This window comes from Symphalangus syndactylus, chromosome 15 (genome assembly GCF_028878055.3).
Source record: "Symphalangus syndactylus isolate Jambi chromosome 15, NHGRI_mSymSyn1-v2.1_pri, whole genome shotgun sequence".
NCBI classification, from domain to species: domain Eukaryota; kingdom Metazoa; phylum Chordata; class Mammalia; order Primates; family Hylobatidae; genus Symphalangus; species Symphalangus syndactylus.
Genome location: NC_072437.2, coordinates 89,135,119 through 89,156,701, shown reverse-complemented (window position 1 = coordinate 89,156,701; position 21,583 = coordinate 89,135,119). Strand labels below are relative to the sequence as shown.

Genomic DNA, 21,583 nt, shown 5'->3' with positions numbered 1-21,583 from the left:
TATGTGACTGCATTCCAGCCTGGGTGACAGAACAAGAGCTTGTCTCTAAAAAATAAAAATAAATTAATTATGGTATACAGATAAACAATTTGGCAATAGGAATGAACGATCTACCATTTTATGTAGCAGTATAGGTGATTCTCACCTTTACAATGGTGAAAGAAGCCATAAACCAAAGAGACAATACTCCATTTTTATGAAGTTCAAAATCAGGCAAAACTAGTCAGTTGGGGAGGGGCATAAGTTAGTAAAGTTATCTTTCTTGATACAAACTTTAGTTACACAAAGGCATTCAACTTGTGAAAATTTGTTAAGCTGTGCTTTCTGGATATATGTTCTTGTATGTATGTATGTATGTTATATTATCCAAAAAACATTGTTTTGAGATCTATCCATGTTGGATGTTAAGAGTTCTAGTTTATTCATTTCAGATGTGGTGTGTGAACAGACTGCAGCTTATTTATTGATTCCCTTATTGGACTTCTAAATTGTTTCCAGTTTTCCTCTGTTTCAAATAATGCTGTAGTCAATTGCTTTTTTTTTTTTTTTTTTTAACATCTTATACAAATAATATGAGAGTTCTTCTAGGAGTTGGCATTGTTGAGTTTTAGGATATGCTCATGTTTAGCTTTATCAGATACTATCAAATTGTTCTCCAAACGGTAGTATAATTACAGGCTCACCAGAAGTGTTGGAGAGTTCCTATTGCTTTATATTCTTGTCATTACTTGGTATTGTCAAATTTAAAAAATTTTTGCTAATCTTATTGTGAAATGATATCTCATCAAAATATTTTAATTTGTGTTATCTGTTAACTAGTGTATTTGATCATCTTTCTACATGTTTATAGGTCATATGAATTTCCTTTTAGGTATCCTTATCTATTGCCCATTTTTTGCTTTTGGGAATTGTCTATTTTTATTGCATATTTTTCTAGTGACTAACTTTATATTTTTCTTCATTTATGTGCAATTTTCCTTGATTCTCAAAGTCCATATATTCAGGAAGACCTCCCCACCCCCTTTGATTTTTAAGACATTTCTGGAATTTCACCTGTAAACTTTAAACCTGGAGTAAGTCAGTCCTCCTGAGATTTTTCCTTCAGATTTTAATCTTTTTCCTGTTTGTTTGCCTGCCATTACTCCTTATTTTACTAATTTAAACTATAGCGGATTTTCCCCTTTTTTGGTTTTGAGTGGTTGGTGGTGATTTGGGGAGGGAGAAATGAGAAGCAATAGAAAAATAAATAAAAATTTGCCTGAAGTTTATAAAATTGATATAGCTATGTGTAAAATGCTTAGAATATGCTTGTGAACCTTGCTGGTTTTTTTTTTTAAATATATATTTGAAATTCATTCTAGATTCAGCCTTGTACAGCCAAAGGCCATTTATTTCATTTTACATTGTCTGCGTTGCAGATGCTCGTCATTACATGATTAGTTTGTGTGTGTGTGTGTGTGTGTGTGTGTGTGGTCCACGCAGTGGCTGTTTCCCTCCACATTCTCAAGACAGTTCCATGTATCCATTATTCTGCAAAGCAACTGCATTAACAGTTGAAACTTCACCCAGCACCACTGGTGCTTTGACATTTCTGTGATATTAGAGAGAAAATGACCAAGCACTTGGTAGCTGTGTTTCCCAAATACTTTAAAGGTGGTTGGTTGGTCTGGGGTAAAAGGAGATGATGTAAATAGTGCTTGCTTATTTATCTTCTGTCAGGGTGTGGTAATAGCAGTAAGGGCCTGGAGTTCCTGAGCTGTTTACAATTGTCACAGAGCCTGTGAGGCTGGAAAACCTTCCTCGAGAATATCCTGGCCCAGATTTCTTCAGCATTCCCTCTCTGTTGCTTCTGCCTTCTGCCTTACGTGCCAGAGAAAGAACTCATGACTTCTGTCCAGAGTCACAAAATCTTGGCTGATCTTGATGAAGGAGTCTTGCAGCATATTCTCATGGCATGAATGTTTTGAAGAGAGGTGCCAGTATAACATAGCTTCACTAGGAAAACTCTTCCTAGAATAGAATTGGATTTCTTTTTTTAATGGTTTGATGTAAGTCAATGAAGAAACTTGAGTCTATTTTAGTGTAGAATGACTTCAACCCCCATCAAGTTTGGAAGTCTTCTATGTGTGAGATTTAGAAAGGCTGTACACAATACAATTAGGTCTTGCTTTGTGAAGAAATTAGTATAAAAAAAGACAATTAATTTAGAAATGATCATTTAAAAGCATGTTCTGTATAAAAATATACTCCAGTATTTGTAGAAAAAAGCCCTAAACTGAGTCTTGACTTTATTTTTTAAAAATTTGTAAGTGGTAAGGATTTTTGTTTTCCTAAGCACCATATACTTAAATACCATTATCACACTTAAAAGATTATTAACAATTCCAGTAATATAATCTCGAAATTTCCTGATTGTCTCAAAAATCTTTGGTTTTGCCTCTTTTATAACAGTTTTAACTCCTCGGATTCCCTTCCCTTTGCTCTTTTATGCCACTGATTTATTGGAGAAACCAGATCATTTATCCTGTATAATGTTCCACATTCTGGATTTGACTGATTGCTTGCTTGTGCTGGTGTTTAACTTGATCCTATATCCCCACTATTCCCTGCAAACTGGTAGTTAGAACTGAAGGCTTGATTCAATTCAGGTCGAATCTTTTCTTTCTTCCTTTTTTTTTTTTTTTTGGGTAAGAATCCTTTATAGTTGATGTTGTGTTATTGCATCATATCATGAGAAACATAGTGTCTGGTCATCCTCCTTGAGTGACACTGAGATGAATATGTGGATTCTGTTTGTACACTGTTACTCTGTTGGTATAGAAGGGCCCATTATAGTCATTTAAAACTTTTTAAGATGCTTAAGAATCTCAGAAAAGATTCTAACTTAGCAGGTCTAAGGGAAGAAACATCTATTATTAATAAAACATGCAACACATACAAAACCCCCCAAACCTCTCTACATTTACTCAGATGTGGTAAGAATCACTACATTTAAAATGTAATTAGAGTGACAAAAATTTACTCTTCTACAAATGCTTTGAGATTGTTTATCTTGTATAAAATCAAGCATATTTTAAAATGTTAAGAGCTGTGAAGATGTTTGAGATTGCTGTGGTGTAATAAAAAAGTACTGACTCTGGACACAGGAGGCCAAATCATTTTTATGAGGTCTATTTGTTTTACATTTAGAAAATAATAAGACCGGGCACGGTGGCTCACACCTGTAATCCAGCACTTTGAGAGGCTGAGGCGTGTGGGTCACCTGAGATCAGGAGTTTGAGACCAGCCTGGCCAACATGGCAAAACTCTGTCTCTACTAAAAATACAAAAATTAGCTGGCCGTGGTGTTACGTACCTGTAATCTCAGCTACTCAGGAGGCTGAGGCAGGAGAATCGCTTGAACCTGGGAGGCAGAGGTTGCAATGAGCCAAGATCGTGCCTCTGCACTCCAACCTCAAAAAGAAAAGAAAAGAAAAGAATAACATATCTATCATAGGGTTATTTTAATGATTAAATGAAATGATTTATTTGGAAGCAATTCAGCACCCAGTAATTAATTGAGTCTAAATCTGAAATTCATTCCAACAATACAGATTTTTTTCAGTCTGTATCTTCAAAGTAAGTTTAAGAAAATTAAACTAACAGTATCATATGCTGTTTTAGCTATGTTTGAACAAGTAAGCTTTTATATTTGAGCTTGTTTTTCAAGTGATAGGAGAGTTGATGCAGTTCTAACATAAGTGTAATTAAAGTAGGCTTTTTGGAAAAATAGCCTGTGGAATTCTTATTACTGTTTTTCCCCCCTACTTTCAGCTTCATTTACCTCTTAATTCTCCTTTGCCTGGAAGTGAATTGACCAAGGAACCTTTTCGTTGGGATCAGAGACTCTTTGCATTAGTGTTGCGGTTGCCTGGCACCATGTCAGTAGAATCAGAACAGTTGACAGGTGTGCCTTTAGATGACTCTGCAATCACACCAATGTGTGAAGTGACAGGCGGTAAGTTTTTTGCTGGCAGTAATTTGGTAACTTAAAGCAGATTTTATCTGAATGTTTTAAAAGTGTACATTCAAAAACTCCATGTTTGTTTTTATTTAACAAGTTAGTATTAGGAATTAATAGGCATATATGCTTTTAACAGTACATTTATTGATAATGGTCTATGATCTTCATTTGAATAGAATGTGGGTTACTCCTGGACATAACAAGGAATGGTAATATTTTTTCTACTTGTATAGAAAATGCTAGTATTTGAAGTTGTTAAACTAATATTCTTATCTACAAAGATTGCCAATGATTTAGAAGTGCCATAGCATTATTTTTTGCAAAAAATGTTTTGAGAATCATCTCTGTATATTTGATGAGATATGCTTGGTTAAGTGCAATTTTTCCCAGAGGCAAAGAGATTGATAGATTAAAGGAAACAGGTAGTGAGGTCTTATCCAGCTTCTGTTTCACTTATACATCAGATTAGATAGGTACTATGCTTAGTGAACATCAAGGGAAATCTTGAAATACAATATGTAATCAACTCAGAACTCATTTAATATAGAATTGTCTAACAGGTGGATTAATTTCATATAGGTATGTATTGTGTGCCTACTGTGTACCAAGTATTGTTCCATGCTTTTGGCTTTCAGTAGTCAGTAAGACAGACACGGCGTTTTTGCTTTCATGGAGCATTTCAGTTCTCACCTGAGAATTTTATTAAAATAATTTTAATATCAAATTCTGTATTTGATATTAAAATGTGCAAGTCTAGCATTCCACTATTTTACTTAAGATAAGGGCCTGTGACATAATCTGCAGACACAGTTGGTGCTCTAATGAAATTCGTCATAGCCAGCTACATAAGAGAAAATGTAAGTTCTAATTAATATTTTAGGTACTTTTTTCTGAAATTCTATGGATTTTGGAAATCTGCAAAATTCACAGACAAAAAGGGATTAACCTTACACAAGTGTGTGAAATAGATAGAAAACTGTTATTCATGTCATTAAATGCTTTCATTTTATAGAAATGCTTTTTGTGAACTTTTGTAATGTCTTCACAATTTAATTAACAAAGGGTAAAAAAGGCATATATGTAATTTTTTTTAGGGACGACCTGTCATCTAAATTTGAAAATTAACTAACAATTCTCTTTACATAGATAATATTTTTCGGTGACAGTCGTATTTTTTTCTGTGGGAGGGTGCACATTTATATTCATGAAATTTTAGTTTCCAGCTTTGAACTGGCACCCTTGTTAAAAATTCTGATTTTTTTTTTTTTTTTTTTTTTTTTAACTCTGGGGATTTTACTTAACAGGTTCTGAAAGGCTTGGAGGCTATAACATTCTCACACTGGAAATTCCTTACTAGGAATTACTTAGTTTGAACTTAGAATTATGATGAACTTTTGGGACTTAAATATACTATAACTTTTGTCACTAGGATCAGGAATATTCAGAGTGTGAAGTCAAGTGAGTGGTATAATCAGAGTCTGAAAAGAACCATGAGACATCATGTAGCAGTCTTGCCTTTAGGCAGTAATATATTAAAGCTACTTTGCTTATTCTTTGAAAGGAACATCTCTAGAGGAAAAGTTCCAAAGTCATCCTTGGTGATATCTTTCAATGATGCAGAAATCTTAGTCAAGAAATTGGGAAGTCTTCCCTAAATATACATTCTAAATCCTTCCTGGTGTGGTAGTTTGTTTGCTCCTTTTCATGCTCTTACTAGCAATAAGGGTAAGCCGCTCAAATGTCACTCACCTTTTCATATCTCTGAATAATGTGTCTTCTTTCTTTTTTAATTTAAAGGATGTTCACTAAAGAAAGTTTTGGGGAACACCAGAAAGGTAGAAAGAACAAAAAAGATAATACCCACTGGTATTGCACTATCCGAATATGTAATCACTGCTAACAATTCCTGTGCATTTTTAAAACCTAAGGTTGGCCGGGTGCGGTGGCTCACGCCTGTAATCCTAGCACTTTCGAAGGCCAAGGCAGGTGGATTACCTGAGGTCAGGAGTTTGAGACCAGCCTGGCCAACATGGTGAAACCCCATCTCTACTAAAAATACAAAAATTAGCTGGGCATGGTGGCACACGCCTGTAATCCCAGCTGTTTGGGAGGCTGAGGCAGGAGAATTGCTTGAGCCCAGGAGGTTGAAGTTGCAGTGAGCTGAGATCCTACCACTGCACTCCAGCCTGGCTGACAGAGAGAGACTCTGTCTCACAAAAAAAAAAAAAAAAAAAAAAAAAAAAATTAAAGTAGTTGTTTATGTGTTTATTTGTGTACATTTATTTTTCCCATTATGGAGTAATTCATGTTCACTAAGGAAATGTTGGAAAAAATTCATCTGTATTGCCAAAATAATAATATATTTCTTTCAATGTATTTTTGTAATTGCATAATTGTAGTCATTGTAAGCATTTTCCTTTTGATACCAGGTAATTAATGAGTGCCCACTCTATGCCAAATAACTGTTACTGGGTGTTGGGAGTACAGCAGGAACAATAGAAAGCTTACATCTTTGTACTGAGTGACAGATAATAATCATGTAAAATAAATGATATTTTATAGTAGTACTGCCTACTACTATTGTAGTAGATAGTAGGGTGCTACCTACTATGAAGACAAAACAGTAAAGGAATAGAGACTAACTTGAGGCAGAGAAAGAATATTCTACCTAAGTTTTCGTCTGAGGAGGTAACATTTGAGCAGAGACCTGAATAATGGAGTTAATTACACAAATATCTAGGCAGAGGAAATGGCAAGGAAAGGGACATGCTCTCTATATATTTGGAAGCAACAGGAAGGCTGGCATGGCTGGAGCTTAGGGAGGAATAGAGTAATAGCTAGGTTTAGAGAGGTAGGCAGGGGCCAAATATCAAATGGCTCTTTAGGCTACAATAAATATTTTTTTATTTTCCAAGTATGATGGGAAGCCTTTTGAAGGCTTTTTATAGGAGGTGACATCTGATTTCTATTTCTGAAATATCACTTCACCTGTTAGATGAGAATACAGAGTGGCAAGAATGAAAGCAGGAAGACTAGTAGTAGTACTTTGTTCTAGAATGCTAGCTTTGGAGGTCGTGAGAGGTGGCTTAATGCAAAAGAGAACCAAGGATCAGGACAATAAGGGAAGAAGCAATCCAGGATGGTTCCCAGATGATTCAGTTGATCTGAACCACTAGAGACGGATGGCTGTGCCAAGGACTGAGATGGTACACTGGGGAGAAGCAGGTTTAGGGGAGGTGCAAGGATGATAGCAGATTTTAAAATGTGTAATAGACATGTTGTTGAATATATCAAGAATTTTTAAAGTATTTTATAAAAATTATAGATATTTCTAGATTAAATACATTTAACTTTCTTAGCTTCTGTAAGGACTATTGACCAACTTAGAAATGTTGATTTGCTTCTCTATTTGACAAAGATGCTAATACTGCCGTTAGATTCACTATATTTAGTTTGACTTTTTTGTGGACTCAAAATAACCCAAAGTGAGACAGCTTCTTGACTTGAAGGTGTGTGCTAATAAAACTTTTTTCACAAATACAGGTAGTGATCCTAGAAACTTTATGCATTAGCACAAAATGTTGTATATCCCAAGGAGTAAGTTTTGACATAGACAGTAAGTACGCATGAGGAACATTATTAGGATATAGGCTCACTTTGTAAAGAAAGCAAAATTTGCTATTTCTGTCTAACTTTTAAAATAATTAATAGATTTTTATTTGCCAGATGACTCATTTATTCTTTTTTCTAACTTTTGTAAAATATACTGATTAGTAATTTTATTTCGTGTTAAGATTTATTTGCTTTTGTTTTCTTAATTGATGACACAACTTAGGAGAGCAGAGATAATTGTCATAGTTTATATACTTTAAAATTTTTGCTTTTTAATGACATCTTAGGAATATGCTTAAATTTCATGAAATAAGATACTCAGCCTTTATGTAAACTTCTAATATTTTTGCATGTAAAGATGGTTAGCCTTTTTATGGATTGCTTTTTGTATATACTTAAATTGACTTAGAAGAAAATTTAAATTTACCAGTTCTTTCAAATAAGCATGACTTCATATAGATGCTCTATTTTAAGTACTGATTTCAAATTAACAGGATTTCCAAGGAACAAAGGATATCCAGAATAGTTTCTGATACACTGTAAGGGTTTGAACTGTAACTCTATCACTGTACTAACTTGGAAAAGTTAGTTAGCCTCTCTGTGCCTTAGTGTTCTCATTTGTAAAATGGAGAAAATAACCCATACAATTGTTGCTGAGATTAAAGAAATTAATATCATAAAATGATTGGAACACTGCCAGGCACGTAGATACTCAGTAATTGGTAGATATTTGTTAAGGTTATAATCGTCATTATTTTATACAGTTAAGTTGTTATATTTATTTTTTCTAAGTGAAGCTGACTTTGAGGATTTGAGTCACCATTGTCTATAATGTTCTCTTTTCTGAGTAGCCTTTAACAAACCACATTAAGTGTAAGTTGATATGAGTAATTTGATGTGTCAAATGTAAGGATGTAGCTTGTGTTGTGAAATAATTGGTTGAATGTGTAAAAGAGTAGGGCTTCATATTGAGCTTATTACAAATAATATTGCAAAATATTTGGCCAAAGATTGAGTTTTAGCTGTCAAGGTTTTTAGTGTTGGTCTGGATCAGAACTGTATAATAGAAATCTGATTCAAATTTCATATGTAATTAAAAATTTCATAGTAGCCACTTTAAAAATTAAAAATAGATGAAATTAATTCTAATAATATATTTTATTTAAATCAGTATATCCATAATATTACTTCAGTATGAGATTGATATTTGAAAATTACTAATGAGATGTTTTATATTTTTTCATACTAAGTCAACAAAATCAGGTGTATATTTTGCACTTACTATACATTTCAATTCAGACTAGCTATATTTCAAGTTCTCAATAGCTACATGTGTCTAGTATATAAAGTATTGTATAGCAAAGGTCTAGATATTTTTGTTGAAAATTCCTCTTTAAAAGATCTTTTCACTGGTATCTTTTTAAAAAAATCACTAGTATTTAATGCTTCTGAACCAAAAGTAGTATAGGTTAAAACGTACAAAAGGGGAATTCACATAAGACAGGTAATTCCCAAGTATTTACGTAAGCTAAGTGAAATTCAGAAAAGCACATGCTGCCATCTGTATATTAAAATGCAAATATTTAAAATACTTAAAAACTGCCAGTAAACTAGTTAAGTAGTTATTACATATCTACTGTGTGCACAGTAAATCTTAGTGATAATACTTTTGTTAAGCAGGAATAAGATTTTGGGGAGACAGTTACTAGATGTGTGTGTGTGTATATGTGTTAAAGATAAATTATATTGCATAACAGTTGGAGATAGTGTTTTTTATATATATGTTTTAAAAAACATAAAATATGTGACTTGTTTTCATTGTGTTTTGTTCAGACCAAGAATTCTATGTTCCAAATACCTATAATTAGAAGAAAAAATTTACATACTCTCACAAAATGGGATTGTTGGTTGGTTGGAAATAATTATTTTTGTGCATTCTTTCATAAGATAATGAAATCAGTCAACTTTTACCATTGAACTTTTGTTAATTAGTACTGTCAGAAACCCCACAGTTGTTTTTTTCTTGCTAAAGATAGGAATTCTTGCAACTAACTAGTTTACTATATTCTTCCTTTTTTTTTTTTTTTTTTAAATCTCAGGCCGTTCATATTCTGTGTGTTCTCCAAGAATGCTTAATCAGTGTCTGGAGTCCTTGGTGCAGAAAGTACAAAGTGGGGTGGTAATAAACTTTGAAAAAGCAGGACCAGATCCTTCCCCTGTAGAAGGTATTATTGCACTTTTTTTTTAGACATTGAAAACTTTCTTTATTGTTTATTCAACTAGAACTGTAAACTTACTGTGATTTGGCCTTAAGATAGGCAAGGCCAAATTATTAAGACAGAAAGGCTGTTGGTAAAGAGGGAAGATTAAATAGGAAAGTCAAGGTAAACTAATGGTAGTCTAGTAGCATCACCTTTTTGTATTAATGATTGTCTATTGCCTGACATTTTGATGAGTCAAAAGCCTTTTAAAGGATTTATAGATAAGCAACTTTATAATTTCTTTGTAGTATTATACAATTGCCTCTCAACATATATATGCTTCTCCTATGCCCTTTTATTCCCAAAGTGTTCAATCCTAGATGTTTAACTCCTTAGCTACTTTTGTACCAAGGATCAAACTGATTGAAACTAAATGGTTTATGTGGGTCAAAAATGAGGAACCAGGCTTTGCCATTAAGCTTGATTCTTCTAACTCTAGCTGAGTCCCACCTGGCTTTTTCTTGGCTTCTGTAATCATGAACTATTTCCAATAGCCAGTGGATATAAGGAGTTATAGTAGAACCAATGGATGGTTTATAGTTGAGACCGTCTGCATTGTATATTACCTATTTCAAGATTTAGAGAGTCATTGCTGGGCACAGTGGCTCACACCTCTAATCCCAGCACTTTGGGAGGCTGAGGCAGGTGGATCACCTGAGGTTGGGAATTTGAGACCAGCCTGACCAACATGGAGAAACTCCGTGTCTACTAAAATACAAAATTAGCCAGGCGTGGTGGCGCATGCCTATGCTCCCAGCTACTCGGGAGGTGGAGGTTGCGGTGAGTGGAGATCGCGCCATTGCACTCCAGCCTGGGCAACAAGAGTGAAACTCCGTCTCAAAAAAAAAAAAAAAAAAAGAAGAAAAAAAAAACAACAAAAAACACAGACACACAAAGATTTAGAGTCATTTAATGATAATTGGCAGAGGTGGTCCACTAAAGTAGGTACCTGGGAGAAGAGAAGGATCATAGAGATGAAAGAATGGAGGTACTGAGAGGGTACTATAGGGAAGGAATGGGTGATAACAATAAGTTGTGTCATGTCTGCTCTAACGAAACCAAACTTAAAAAAAAATTAATTGTTACAATGTATTTATTTTTAAATTATTTTAATGCTTTGTTTAGAGTTTCGTACTAGTAAATGTTTACTGAATTGTTGAAGATAGTTGCTGTTTTGCTAAAGTTATTTTAGATTAAAGGTAGGTGCTTTGGTCTAGATTTGCTTATTAAGTTTTTTTTTTTTAGGCTTCAGTTAAAATGATTTCTAAGAAATACTGAATTTGCAATACTTATTTATTCTAGTATTTATTGTGTGCCTGGCACTGTTTTTGACATTTGGGATATGATGATAAAGGTGGCAAATTGGGTGCTTGCTCTTATCATCTGATGAAGAAAACATGTCATTCATCAAAGAGATATTCACCATGAAGTATGTTTTATGTGTTCCAGTTGGGAAGGCAAAAGATGCTGCGGACCTCCTTTGAACTGGCGAACTCATAGTTGGAATTTGTACTTATTGTCTAATGAATTACAATCTAGTCTAAATATTAAGCAGACATAGTGTTCTGCCATTTAAGAAAAATAGGAAAACCTAGAAAAGAACAAATATTAGGAATTTTTTATTACTTTAAGTAATGATATAATTTAACTTTTTATGCTTATCCCCCCCTTATGATATATGCTTTCTTTGTCTTAATTTCTTTGCTATATAGATGGGCAGCCAGATATATCAAGGCCTTTTGGATCTCAGCCTTGGCATAGCTGTCACAAACTCATATATGTCAGACCAAATCCTAAAACTGGGGTTCCTATAGGTCATTGGCCTGTTCCAGAGTCTTTTTGGCCAGATCAAAATTCGCCAACACTAGTAAGTACCAGAGACTGTAACTATGTAATAGTAACCATTCAGCTGTCTTTCCTATTAGTTTTAAATTCTGTTGTCAAAGCTGTGATTAATTTATGGGGATTAGACAGATGTTCAAAGTGCTATGATACCCTGTTACTTGCTTTATTATGTTGCTTTGCTATGATACCTTGTTACTTTGTTTATTATGAAGTAATAGAAAAAAGGCATCTCTTTCCTTTAGAATCTAATGCTATGCTCACGATTTTTATTCTTGGCTTCTGGGTACAAAATTTCCTCCTTAGACTCTAAATGAGGATTTGTCTCTGGGACACAATTTAGGATTTAAACGAAGGCTTAGAAAATAATTTTGATAGTTTGCATGTAATTTTTTAGGACTTAGTCTTAAATGCATATTGATATGTATGGTTTTAGTTATATATAATGTTGCAGATTGGAGGTTTAAGCTGGAACAGATTTTCTGATTTTGTTTACCTGAATTATTTTTAGGAACAATGAAGTTTGCTGAGCGATCGTGGTGAATTATCAGTATTCATTATGTAATTCTTAAAATAATAGGGTACATTTATACAAATTAATATCCATTTAGTCGTGTTAGTGTACTCTTTTTTTCCATATTTTTTTCCAAGTATCTGAGGGCATTAAGGGATATTTTGTGGGAGAGCATGGCAGTGGTTCTCCTTGATTTTACCCTTAGAAAATAAGAATTGTATTTCACAGATCATTAAGCAGTCTAATAATGTTTCATACAACAAAACCTTTTTGAAACCTTTTGTACTTCAAACCTGTATCAGCTCTTCAGGATAATTTTTATTTTGAGTTTATAAAGTGATATTTCCTTTATTCATTAGGGATTTAATAAAGTAGTGCATGAAGTTAAGGTTTTCTAAATTTCTTTGAAGTATCTTCTATGTACCTTTTCTTTTTTTCTGATAGAACCATCATAGTTTTTTAGTCTGGCTTTATGGAGAAACTTCCAATTTCTTTGGTCATTTTACTTTCTCTTCTGGAGCTCTTTCAACTCTTACAGAACAGATACCGTATTTGTATGAAATATTGTCATGTTGATTATTTATTCTATTGTGTTTATTTAACATGTATAGGAGAACATACAGTACCTGAGTTGTAATGGAAAGAAATCCAAAACCAGTATCACAACCCTTACCTATTAATGCTGCTCTAGGAGTCTATCACAAATTCTTACAAGCCGTAGAGGGTGGGTAGGACTTCAATTGGAGAAGGAAATAGTATGAGAAAAAAATATGGAAGTGAAAAAGAACAAGGTATGTTTAGAGGAGTTAACAAGTAGCTGAGTATGGGTGGATCATAACATGTATATAGGACATTGAGAGTACTATTAAAGTAACCAAATTGCTTATGACTTTAAATGTAGGGTTAAGGAGTATTAGCTTTTTAACAGTGGAGTTCAAAGAGCAGTTGAAGATGTTTTTAACAGACATCTTTAGAAAAATTGATTTGGTGGTGGTTATATGCAGTAAAATTAGAAGGGGGAGATGAGTTGAAAGGCAGGTAGGTTACGTATGAGGGCTATTGATATGGTTCACGTAAGAGATTTTAAGTGGTTGAATTATGATGATGGAAGAAAGAATAATAAGAAATAATATTGGAAAGAACTGGCAAACTTTAGTAACTGAAGGATATTAGGGGAAGTGAGATTTTTCTAAATTATAATATTGAAGAAATATTGCTACTGAAGTTAAGTGTAATTTACAAGATGTGAATTTGAATCACGGCACTATTAGTTATTAATTAGTGTCTTTGGTTATCTTTTGTAAGCTTCAATTTCCCATCTGTTAAGTGGCTTATAGCTCCATCTCATAGGGTTGTTTTGGGGATTAAACAAAATCATATATGCAAAATTTTCTTGGCCAAGTTCTAGAGGATCTTTCCCTCCACTTTCCCTCTTGGATCTCAGTATTTTTATTCACAGAATAAGTGTGTTTCATGGACTGATTCAATAAACTGTGTGTCAGGTGCATGCTAGGCACAGGAGCACAAGATGAGTAAAACACAGTGCTTCCCCTCTTGAACATTACCCATCTATGGGCAGGTCAGACATGTACACATCATAGAGTACAGTGTGCCAACTGTAATGAAGGGGTGGGGCAGAGCCAGAGGAGGTGGGCCTGACAGCCTGGTGTGTTTTTGGAGTACAGAGTGGGAAGGGGTATGAGGGAAGAGGTCTTTTAGAGGTTGTTACATGCCAACTCATTCTTCTAAACTTTGTTTGCAATATGCAAGGGAGAAAATAAATACTTCGCATGACCGAAGCATGGAGTCCGTATGGTGTGGTGGGAAGGCAGATAGGGACCAGATCATCGAAGATCTTTATATGTGATGTTAAGTGTCTAGACCCTATTTTTAGGTGATTGGCTGTTACTTTTACTGAACAGTTTTAGATAGGGAAATTATATGATCCTATTTGTATTTCACTGCCATAGGATTGATCAGAGGGGGACTGATTAGAAACTAAACAAAGCAAAAAGCATTTGTACTAGTCTAATCTGAGAAATGAAGGAGGCCCAAATTAAAGTGGTAAGAAATAGAAGATACATTTCTAGAGAGATGAGAGTTTAGTATTGACAGAAGGCAGCAACTAGTACTAACTACCTACCATGTTTATGTGTTCTGGTAAGTGCCTTAGAATTTGTGTTACCAGTTTATCCAGGTCTTTGTGACAGTTAAATATGGAGGATGAGGGGAAGATATCAAGAATAATGGCTAGGTTTTTAGAACAGGTTTTGTAGCTTGGGGGAGAAGTAACAATTGTACATATTGTGTCTGAGGGACCTGTGGAAGATTCAGCTTATGTCTAGTGGGTAGTTAGATACAGCAGAGAAATAGGAGCCATCTGGCCCCATCACAGTAGATTTGTGAACCACCAGGGTATAAGCAGTAACTGAGGCAAATAGAGTCCTTTATAGCTATGAAATTTAAAATTATTTCCTCATAGCTCATTTTGTTCACAATTTGTGAGATTTTTAGGAAGAGGACTATTAAGAGGTAGATTGGGGGGTAACATGCCTTTTTAAAAAAAGTATTATTTTTTTATACCTCTAGAACAGGGGTTTCTAAAATAAGGGTGTGTATCCTGTAGAGTTTACCAAAATGATTGCTGGAATAGGGAAGGAAGCATTAGAAGTTCTATTTGTGGTTATTTTTCTCCTATTTTAATACCATTTTGGTATATATTTTGTTATGCACATCTACATTTATAATTTATATAATTAGAAATGTATATTCAAAAACTGATCAAGATCTATGATTACTTTGGAAGTCACTATAAGTAATTGCTACAAATGAAGACTTGTGAGAGTTTCTGTATACATTTCTCATTTTTTGGATGTAAAAATTAGTGAATACTCAATTACTAAATTTTGCATAAGACCTAAAAATATTTTCATTTCTATAGATTTTCAAGTGTTTATCTTTTTCTTGTGAATATTACATAACTTTAGCATTACATTTTCAAGTGTTTTCTTTCAGCTTAATGTTGCTTTTAGCAGTAAATCAAAGTTATTAGCAAGATGGAGGAACTGAGTAAATTTTGATAATGAGGGATACTTAGTTTTGTTTCTGGAATTTCACGTAAGTAGTAATTACAAGACTTTCCCCTTTAGCCACCTCGAACATCTCATCCTGTAGTGAAGTTTTCCTGTACAGACTGTGAACCAATGGTTATTGATAAACTTCCTTTTGACAAATACGAGTTGGAACCTTCACCACTGACTCAATTTATCCTGGAAAGGAAATCTCCTCAAACATGTTGGCAGGTGAGCTGAACAACTTATAGTGACCCCAAAATTTAAATGAGGTGTTTCTTAAAAAGCTGAATTGAATCAATGGTTTATGTAACATTCTTTAAAGGTTATTAAAGTTTTAACTGCTCCTTTTTAACAGGTGTACGTGAGCAATAGTGCAAAATACAGTGAACTTGGTCATCCTTTTGGTTACTTGAAAGCCAGTACAGCACTGAACTGTGTCAACTTATTTGTGATGCCTTACAATTATCCAGTCCTTCTTCCCCTCTTAGGTAAGTCATTCTTGTCATTTTCTCCTTGGCTTAGCATATAAAAGTTCTCCTAAAGCACATTTCTTTGTAGTTTTTCTTGTCTTCTAGAAATCAATGAAAATATTTTGAATATTCTAAAATATTGAACATCTTTAAGAAAATATAACAACCTGTTTGTGTTTACAGTAAATTAAAAGATGATATTGAAACACTTTTTAGTCTGCAATTTGATAAAAGTATTACTTTTTTGGGGGGGGTTGGACGGAGTCTCGCTCTGTCACCCAGGCTAGTGTGCAGTGGCATATTCTCAGCTCACTGCAACCTCCGTCTCCCAGGTTCAAGCGATTCTCCTGCCTCAGCCTCCCTCCCAAGTAGCTGGGACTACAGGCATACACCACCATGCCCAGCTAAGTTTTTTATTTTTAGTAGAGACAGAGTTTCACCATGTTGACCAGGCTGGTCTTGAACTCCTGATCTCAGGTGATCCGCCCGCCTTGGCCTCCCAAAGTGCTGGAATTACAGGCATGGGCCACTGTGCCCGGCCTAAGATGTTACATTTTAAGTTTTTTAATTAAATATTCTAACTTTTCTACAAGTTAGATTTCTAACAGTTAGAATTGGTAATGTAGGCTTTCTGTTTGAAATGAGACATTCTGTAGAAGCATAGATCTGAGTGCATTGTTTAAGAATTTATCTACACTTTAATTTTCATTTGGCAAATATTTTTTAAATAAAGGAATTTGTTCCAAAATAATTTGATAAAAGCCTGAAGTTAGTTTCTAGGTACATTCTAGCTATCATTTTTGAGGAGTGCTGTTGGAGAAAACTTACCTTCCATAAAATCACATTAAATTTAAAAATTATAGTCAAAATATTAGTAGGTATATTTTATAGAAAACATTGTGCATGCTTTGTTTCTGTCTTCAAATCTGCTTTGTGTCTAGGTCTAGGGAGGGCATAGATTTTCCTTGTGTATTTTCTGATTCTAACTTAATTCCTACATGTACTTTTACACCATAATTGGCATCTTTTCATTTTATAGAAAATGACAAAACCATAAATCTTACTGACTTTCTTGTTAAAAAACATCTGATGTTACTCTCAAAAATAACAAAGCAGACTTTAAAAAGGAAACGTCTTTGACTTGACTTCTATGTGTGAAAATAATGAGTAGTGATAGTTTGTTCACATTATACGTTTCTAGATGACTTGTTTAAAGTGCATAAAGCAAAACCAACATTGAAGTGGAGACAGTCATTTGAAAGTTATTTGAAGACAATGCCTCCCTACTATCTCGGGGTAAGAATATTATTTAAAAGAACTTGTTGGCCGGGCGCAGTGGCTCACGCCTGTAATCCCAGCACTTTGGGAGGCCGAGGCGGGCGGATCATGAGGTCAGGAGATCAAGACCAGCCTGGCCAACATGGTGAAACCCCGTCTCTACTAAAAATACAAAAATTAGCTGGGCGTGGTGGCGGGCGCCTGTAATCCCAGCTACTCGGGAGGCTGAGGCAGGAGAATCGCTTGAAACTGGAAGGCAGAGGTTGCAATAAGCCGAGATTGTGCCACTGCACTCCAGCCTGGGCAACAAGAGCGAAACACCGTCTCAAAAAAAAAAAAAAAACTTGTTAATTATATTATGCTTATGGTTTATTGTGGGTATTATAAACTTTTATAACTTTTATTTATTGCTTTTATAGATTAAATGACATGAAAATTGAGTATACAAATGACCACTATAGATGTAAAGGTAAAGAGAGGTTTCAGTGATTTGCAGAGTAGTGATGATGATCATGATCACGAGAACATTTATGTACTGCTTACATAGGCCAGGAACTGTCCTAAGCAACATCATTAATTTATACAGTTACCCTATGAGGTAGAAATGATTATTGGTTCTGTTACACAGATGAGGAAGCTAAGGCATTAAAAATTAAATAATTTGCACAAGGCTACATAGCTAATATGTGAGGGGATGAGGAGCCTAAAATTCAGTCTGGCTTAGATTTAGGCTTTTAACCTCGAGTGTTGTACTACCTTTTAAAATTACAGTTTTATGATTATAGTTGTCTCTCAGTATCTGTGAGGGATTGGCTCCAGGATCACCTGTGGACACCAAAAGTCACAGATGCTCAAGTCCCTCATATAAAATGGCATAGTATTTGCATATAACCTACACACATTCTCTTGTATACTTTAAACCATTTCTAGGTTACTTAATATGTATATACTTATTATACTGTATTGTTTAAGGAATAATGTCAAGGAAAAAAGAGTCTGTATATGTTCAGTACAGATGCAACGATCCATTTTTTTTTCCTAACGTTTTCAGTCTGTGGTTGGTTGACTTCACAGAATAGGGAATCCACAGATATGTAGGGCCGACTATATTTCTTTTTAAGGGTGCACAATAGTTTTCGTTGTATTATTTCCCAAATCTCTAGAAACACTTTGTAAGGTGGGTAAGTGTATATTCTTATAGAACCATATGCTTTAGAGGACTTGATTACTTCAAAATTAGTGTATCATAGTGGGTAAAACCAATAACATGCATTTTATTAAATACATGATTTAGTTTGTGAAAGATAACTTTTTAACAAAAGTACTTAAAATCACTTATGTATTCTGTTTTGATGCAGGAATATTATAGCATTTGGCTATAAATAATCTTTCTAAATCATCCCTAATATAATTAGGAGATTAATTTCTTGAGCTTTAAAAATCATGACATTTTATAGTTCTAACAGATAAGTTGTAATGAATGTCTAGCACACAGTGCCTGGCAAGTAGAAGGACAAAAAAGAACAAACACTTTGAATAGGAACTGTTACATATGTTGACTCATTTACGTTTCGTAGCAACCCTGAGGATTTAGCCTAGCCAGATAGGTGTTAAATATCAGGGCCGGGATTTGATTTCAGTTTGACACCAGTGCTTATACACTTTCTAATATGTCAATGATTATCATCCTTTTTCTGGCTCTGTCCCATTCACAAATGCTAGACACTCTTGCTAGTGATATTTTTCATCGTATAAAGTACTTCTCGGTCTCCCCTTACAATTGAAAGGTTTTTTAACTTTCAACTACCACATCCATAATAAATATTAGATTGTTTTTTCCTCCTGCTTATGTTTCCTTCAGAGCTTTTTTTTTTCAGCTCAGCATATGATAATAATAGTAATGATTAATAATTTGTACCCAATGGTTTTATAAAGTGCTTTGTGTATTAACTCATTTAATCCCATGACAACCCTGTAAGAGTAGGTATTGTTATTATCCCCATTTTAAAAATGAGAAACTAAGCCACAGAGAGCCAGAGGGCTTATTTATAATCTGATCTAGAATCATATAACTAGTGAGTGGTTGAGCAGCTAATTACTCAAAGTAGAAATCTTGCATTTTCCTTGAGTGTTTTTCACTTACTACCCACGTTTTGTCAGAGCTACCTCTAGAACGTGTCTTCTGTCCATTTCTTCCAAACCTAGTATCTCCCAGTGGTACCAAGGAAGTCCAGTATCTTATCCTTCTTGTCTTGGGGAGTTATTATGGCCTCTAATCCTTTTTAACTACTTCAAACGGCCTTTCATCCCACTGACAAACATTTTACTGAAACATAAATATGTTTGTGTTACTTCCTTATTGAGGAAAAGAAGGGGAAATAATTTTTTGGAGAAAATTTTAAGACTATACATGGAACCATGTTTGTAATAAGCTTAATATTGAATGATGTTTTCTTTTTTCCTATAGCCCTTGAAGAAAGCTGTTAGGATGATGGGAGCACCTAACCTAATAGCAGACAGTATGGAATATGGACTTAGTTACAGTGTCATTTCATACCTCAAAAAACTGAGTCAACAGGTAATATCAAGAAATAGAGTGAGCCATTAAGTATTTTGAATGGTTTTGGCTAAGATAGTTAAACAGGTTAAAAGCTAGTTCTTGATGGTTCTAATGGAATTCCGTTATATTAATATATTACATTTTAGAGCCATATATTACATAATTCTGTCTCACATCCATGGTGTGCTATGTTTTGAAACGTTAATTTGAAAATTGTATAATAATTCCTTATTTATGAAAATGGCTTCATGAGTGTGGTCCTAGACTTCTTATATGTGAACATTATTTATCTTTTGAGAAATTTAGATTAGAAAGTCATTTTTCCTTAAGAAAAAAAAAAACTTCTTTATGTTTTGAAACCTGCAGATTTTTCTTTCAGAATGGGAGTTTCTTTGAAATGTTTGTAGAAAACACTGAATTTTGTCATTCTGGCCATAAATCACATTAATAAATAATATAGTAGTCAAGCAGTATATAGTTTAACTGACTGTGAAATCATTAATGTCCTGTGAAATACATTATTTTTCCAGTACTTCTGACATCGCTACCTTAACTACAAATCAAAAGGCAGTTTGGGAGGAGTCAAAACATTGCTTCTTGCTTTCCAGGGAAGAACTACATAATTATTTGCCATATTGATGTGCTAGTAAAAATGTCTTATGTAATGATGATTTTAAAAAAATAATTTTCTATCACCCCCGAATTGGGAATACACATTTTCGTTTAGTGTGCATTTACATTTCATGGTTTAAGTATAGTGGGTATTAACAAATAAAATAATAAATTGAAATTGTGTTTGTCCTGCTCCAAAAGTTTAGAGTTGTAATGATTTAAAATCATAAGACATTGTTGTTTAAACTATGTTTAATTTACCCAATACTTGACATAAACTATGCTACTTGAGTTTTTAACTTCTTATATACTTAAAATATATATATTTAATTTATAGATTATCATAACCATTAGTATCTGATTTATTAATTTAGATTTTATCAAGATAATTCTTACTTATTTTTACTTTAGGCCAAAATAGAATCTGATCGGGTCATTGGATCTGTAGGCAAAAAAGTAGTACAGGAAACTGGAATAAAAGTCCGGAGCCGATCACATGGTTTATCAATGGCATATAGGAAAGATTTTCAACAACTCCTCCAGGGAATTTCAGAGGATGTCCCTCACAGACTGCTAGACCTTAATATGAAGGAATACACTGGGTTCCAAGTTGCTTTGCTAAATAAGGTAATAATCATGAATTTAGTACTACTGTAGTTATGTTCTGTTATGTTACTGGATAAATCACATTTTCTGTTAACTCTGACATTCAGTTTATCCAGACTTGAAAGAGTACTTCTGTACCCTTGTAGACTAATGATCATTATACTGTCAATGCTAGAATTAAAACAGTGTACATGGTGTGTGAATGAATGGATAGACTGATGAAGAGTAAACTAACTTGTTTATTTTATAGATGAGAAAAAAGAGGTTTAGAAATTGCTTTAAGTTGCAATAGTGGATAGTAGAATTCACTATAGTTTTGTACTTAAACTGATGACCCTATTAGGCCCACAGCATGATCCAAAAATGCTTTGTGAGTACTCATGGTTATAGATATCTTTATCCCAGCAGCCTTTTTGTAGAAATAGGCAAGCTGATTCTAAAATTTATATGGAAATGTAAAGGTCCTAGAATAGCCAAAACAATTTTAGAAGAATAAAGTTGGAAGGCTTACATCATCTGATTTTAAAACTTACTGTAAAACTTACTACAGTGATCCATGCAGTGTGGTGGCCATCATAAGGATAAACATAGGAGATTAGTGGAACAGAATTGAGTCTAGATGTAGGCCCTCACACACAGTCAATTCTTAACAAAGATATTAAAATAAGTTAGTGGATAAGAAGACAGTCTTTTAAACAAATAGAACAATTGGATATCCATATGCAAAATAATGAATTGACCATTACCTCAT

The 21,583-nt window shown here is 34.0% G+C and overlaps 1 protein-coding gene across 12 annotated transcripts in view; it reads left to right on the top strand.

Annotated features, from left to right (window-relative positions):
• The window catches only part of INTS6 (integrator complex subunit 6), a 119,667-nt gene that overhangs the window by 54,117 nt on the left and 43,967 nt on the right, over positions 1–21,583 (top strand). For all 12 annotated transcript variants that reach the window (XR_008651387.2, XR_010116068.1, XR_010116067.1 and 9 more), the window contains 8 exons: positions 3,814–3,997; positions 9,715–9,840; positions 11,589–11,743; positions 15,382–15,534; positions 15,662–15,794; positions 16,978–17,072; positions 19,522–19,632; positions 20,638–20,853. Coding sequence is in view for 3 of the 12 variants with exons in the window: in XM_055244807.2 (XP_055100782.1) it covers positions 3,814–3,997; positions 9,715–9,840; positions 11,589–11,743; positions 15,382–15,534; positions 15,662–15,794; positions 16,978–17,072; positions 19,522–19,632; positions 20,638–20,853 (1,173 nt within the window). In the remaining 9 variants the exon portion in view is untranslated. The remainder of the gene's footprint in view (positions 1–3,813; positions 3,998–9,714; positions 9,841–11,588; positions 11,744–15,381; positions 15,535–15,661; positions 15,795–16,977; positions 17,073–19,521; positions 19,633–20,637; positions 20,854–21,583) is intronic.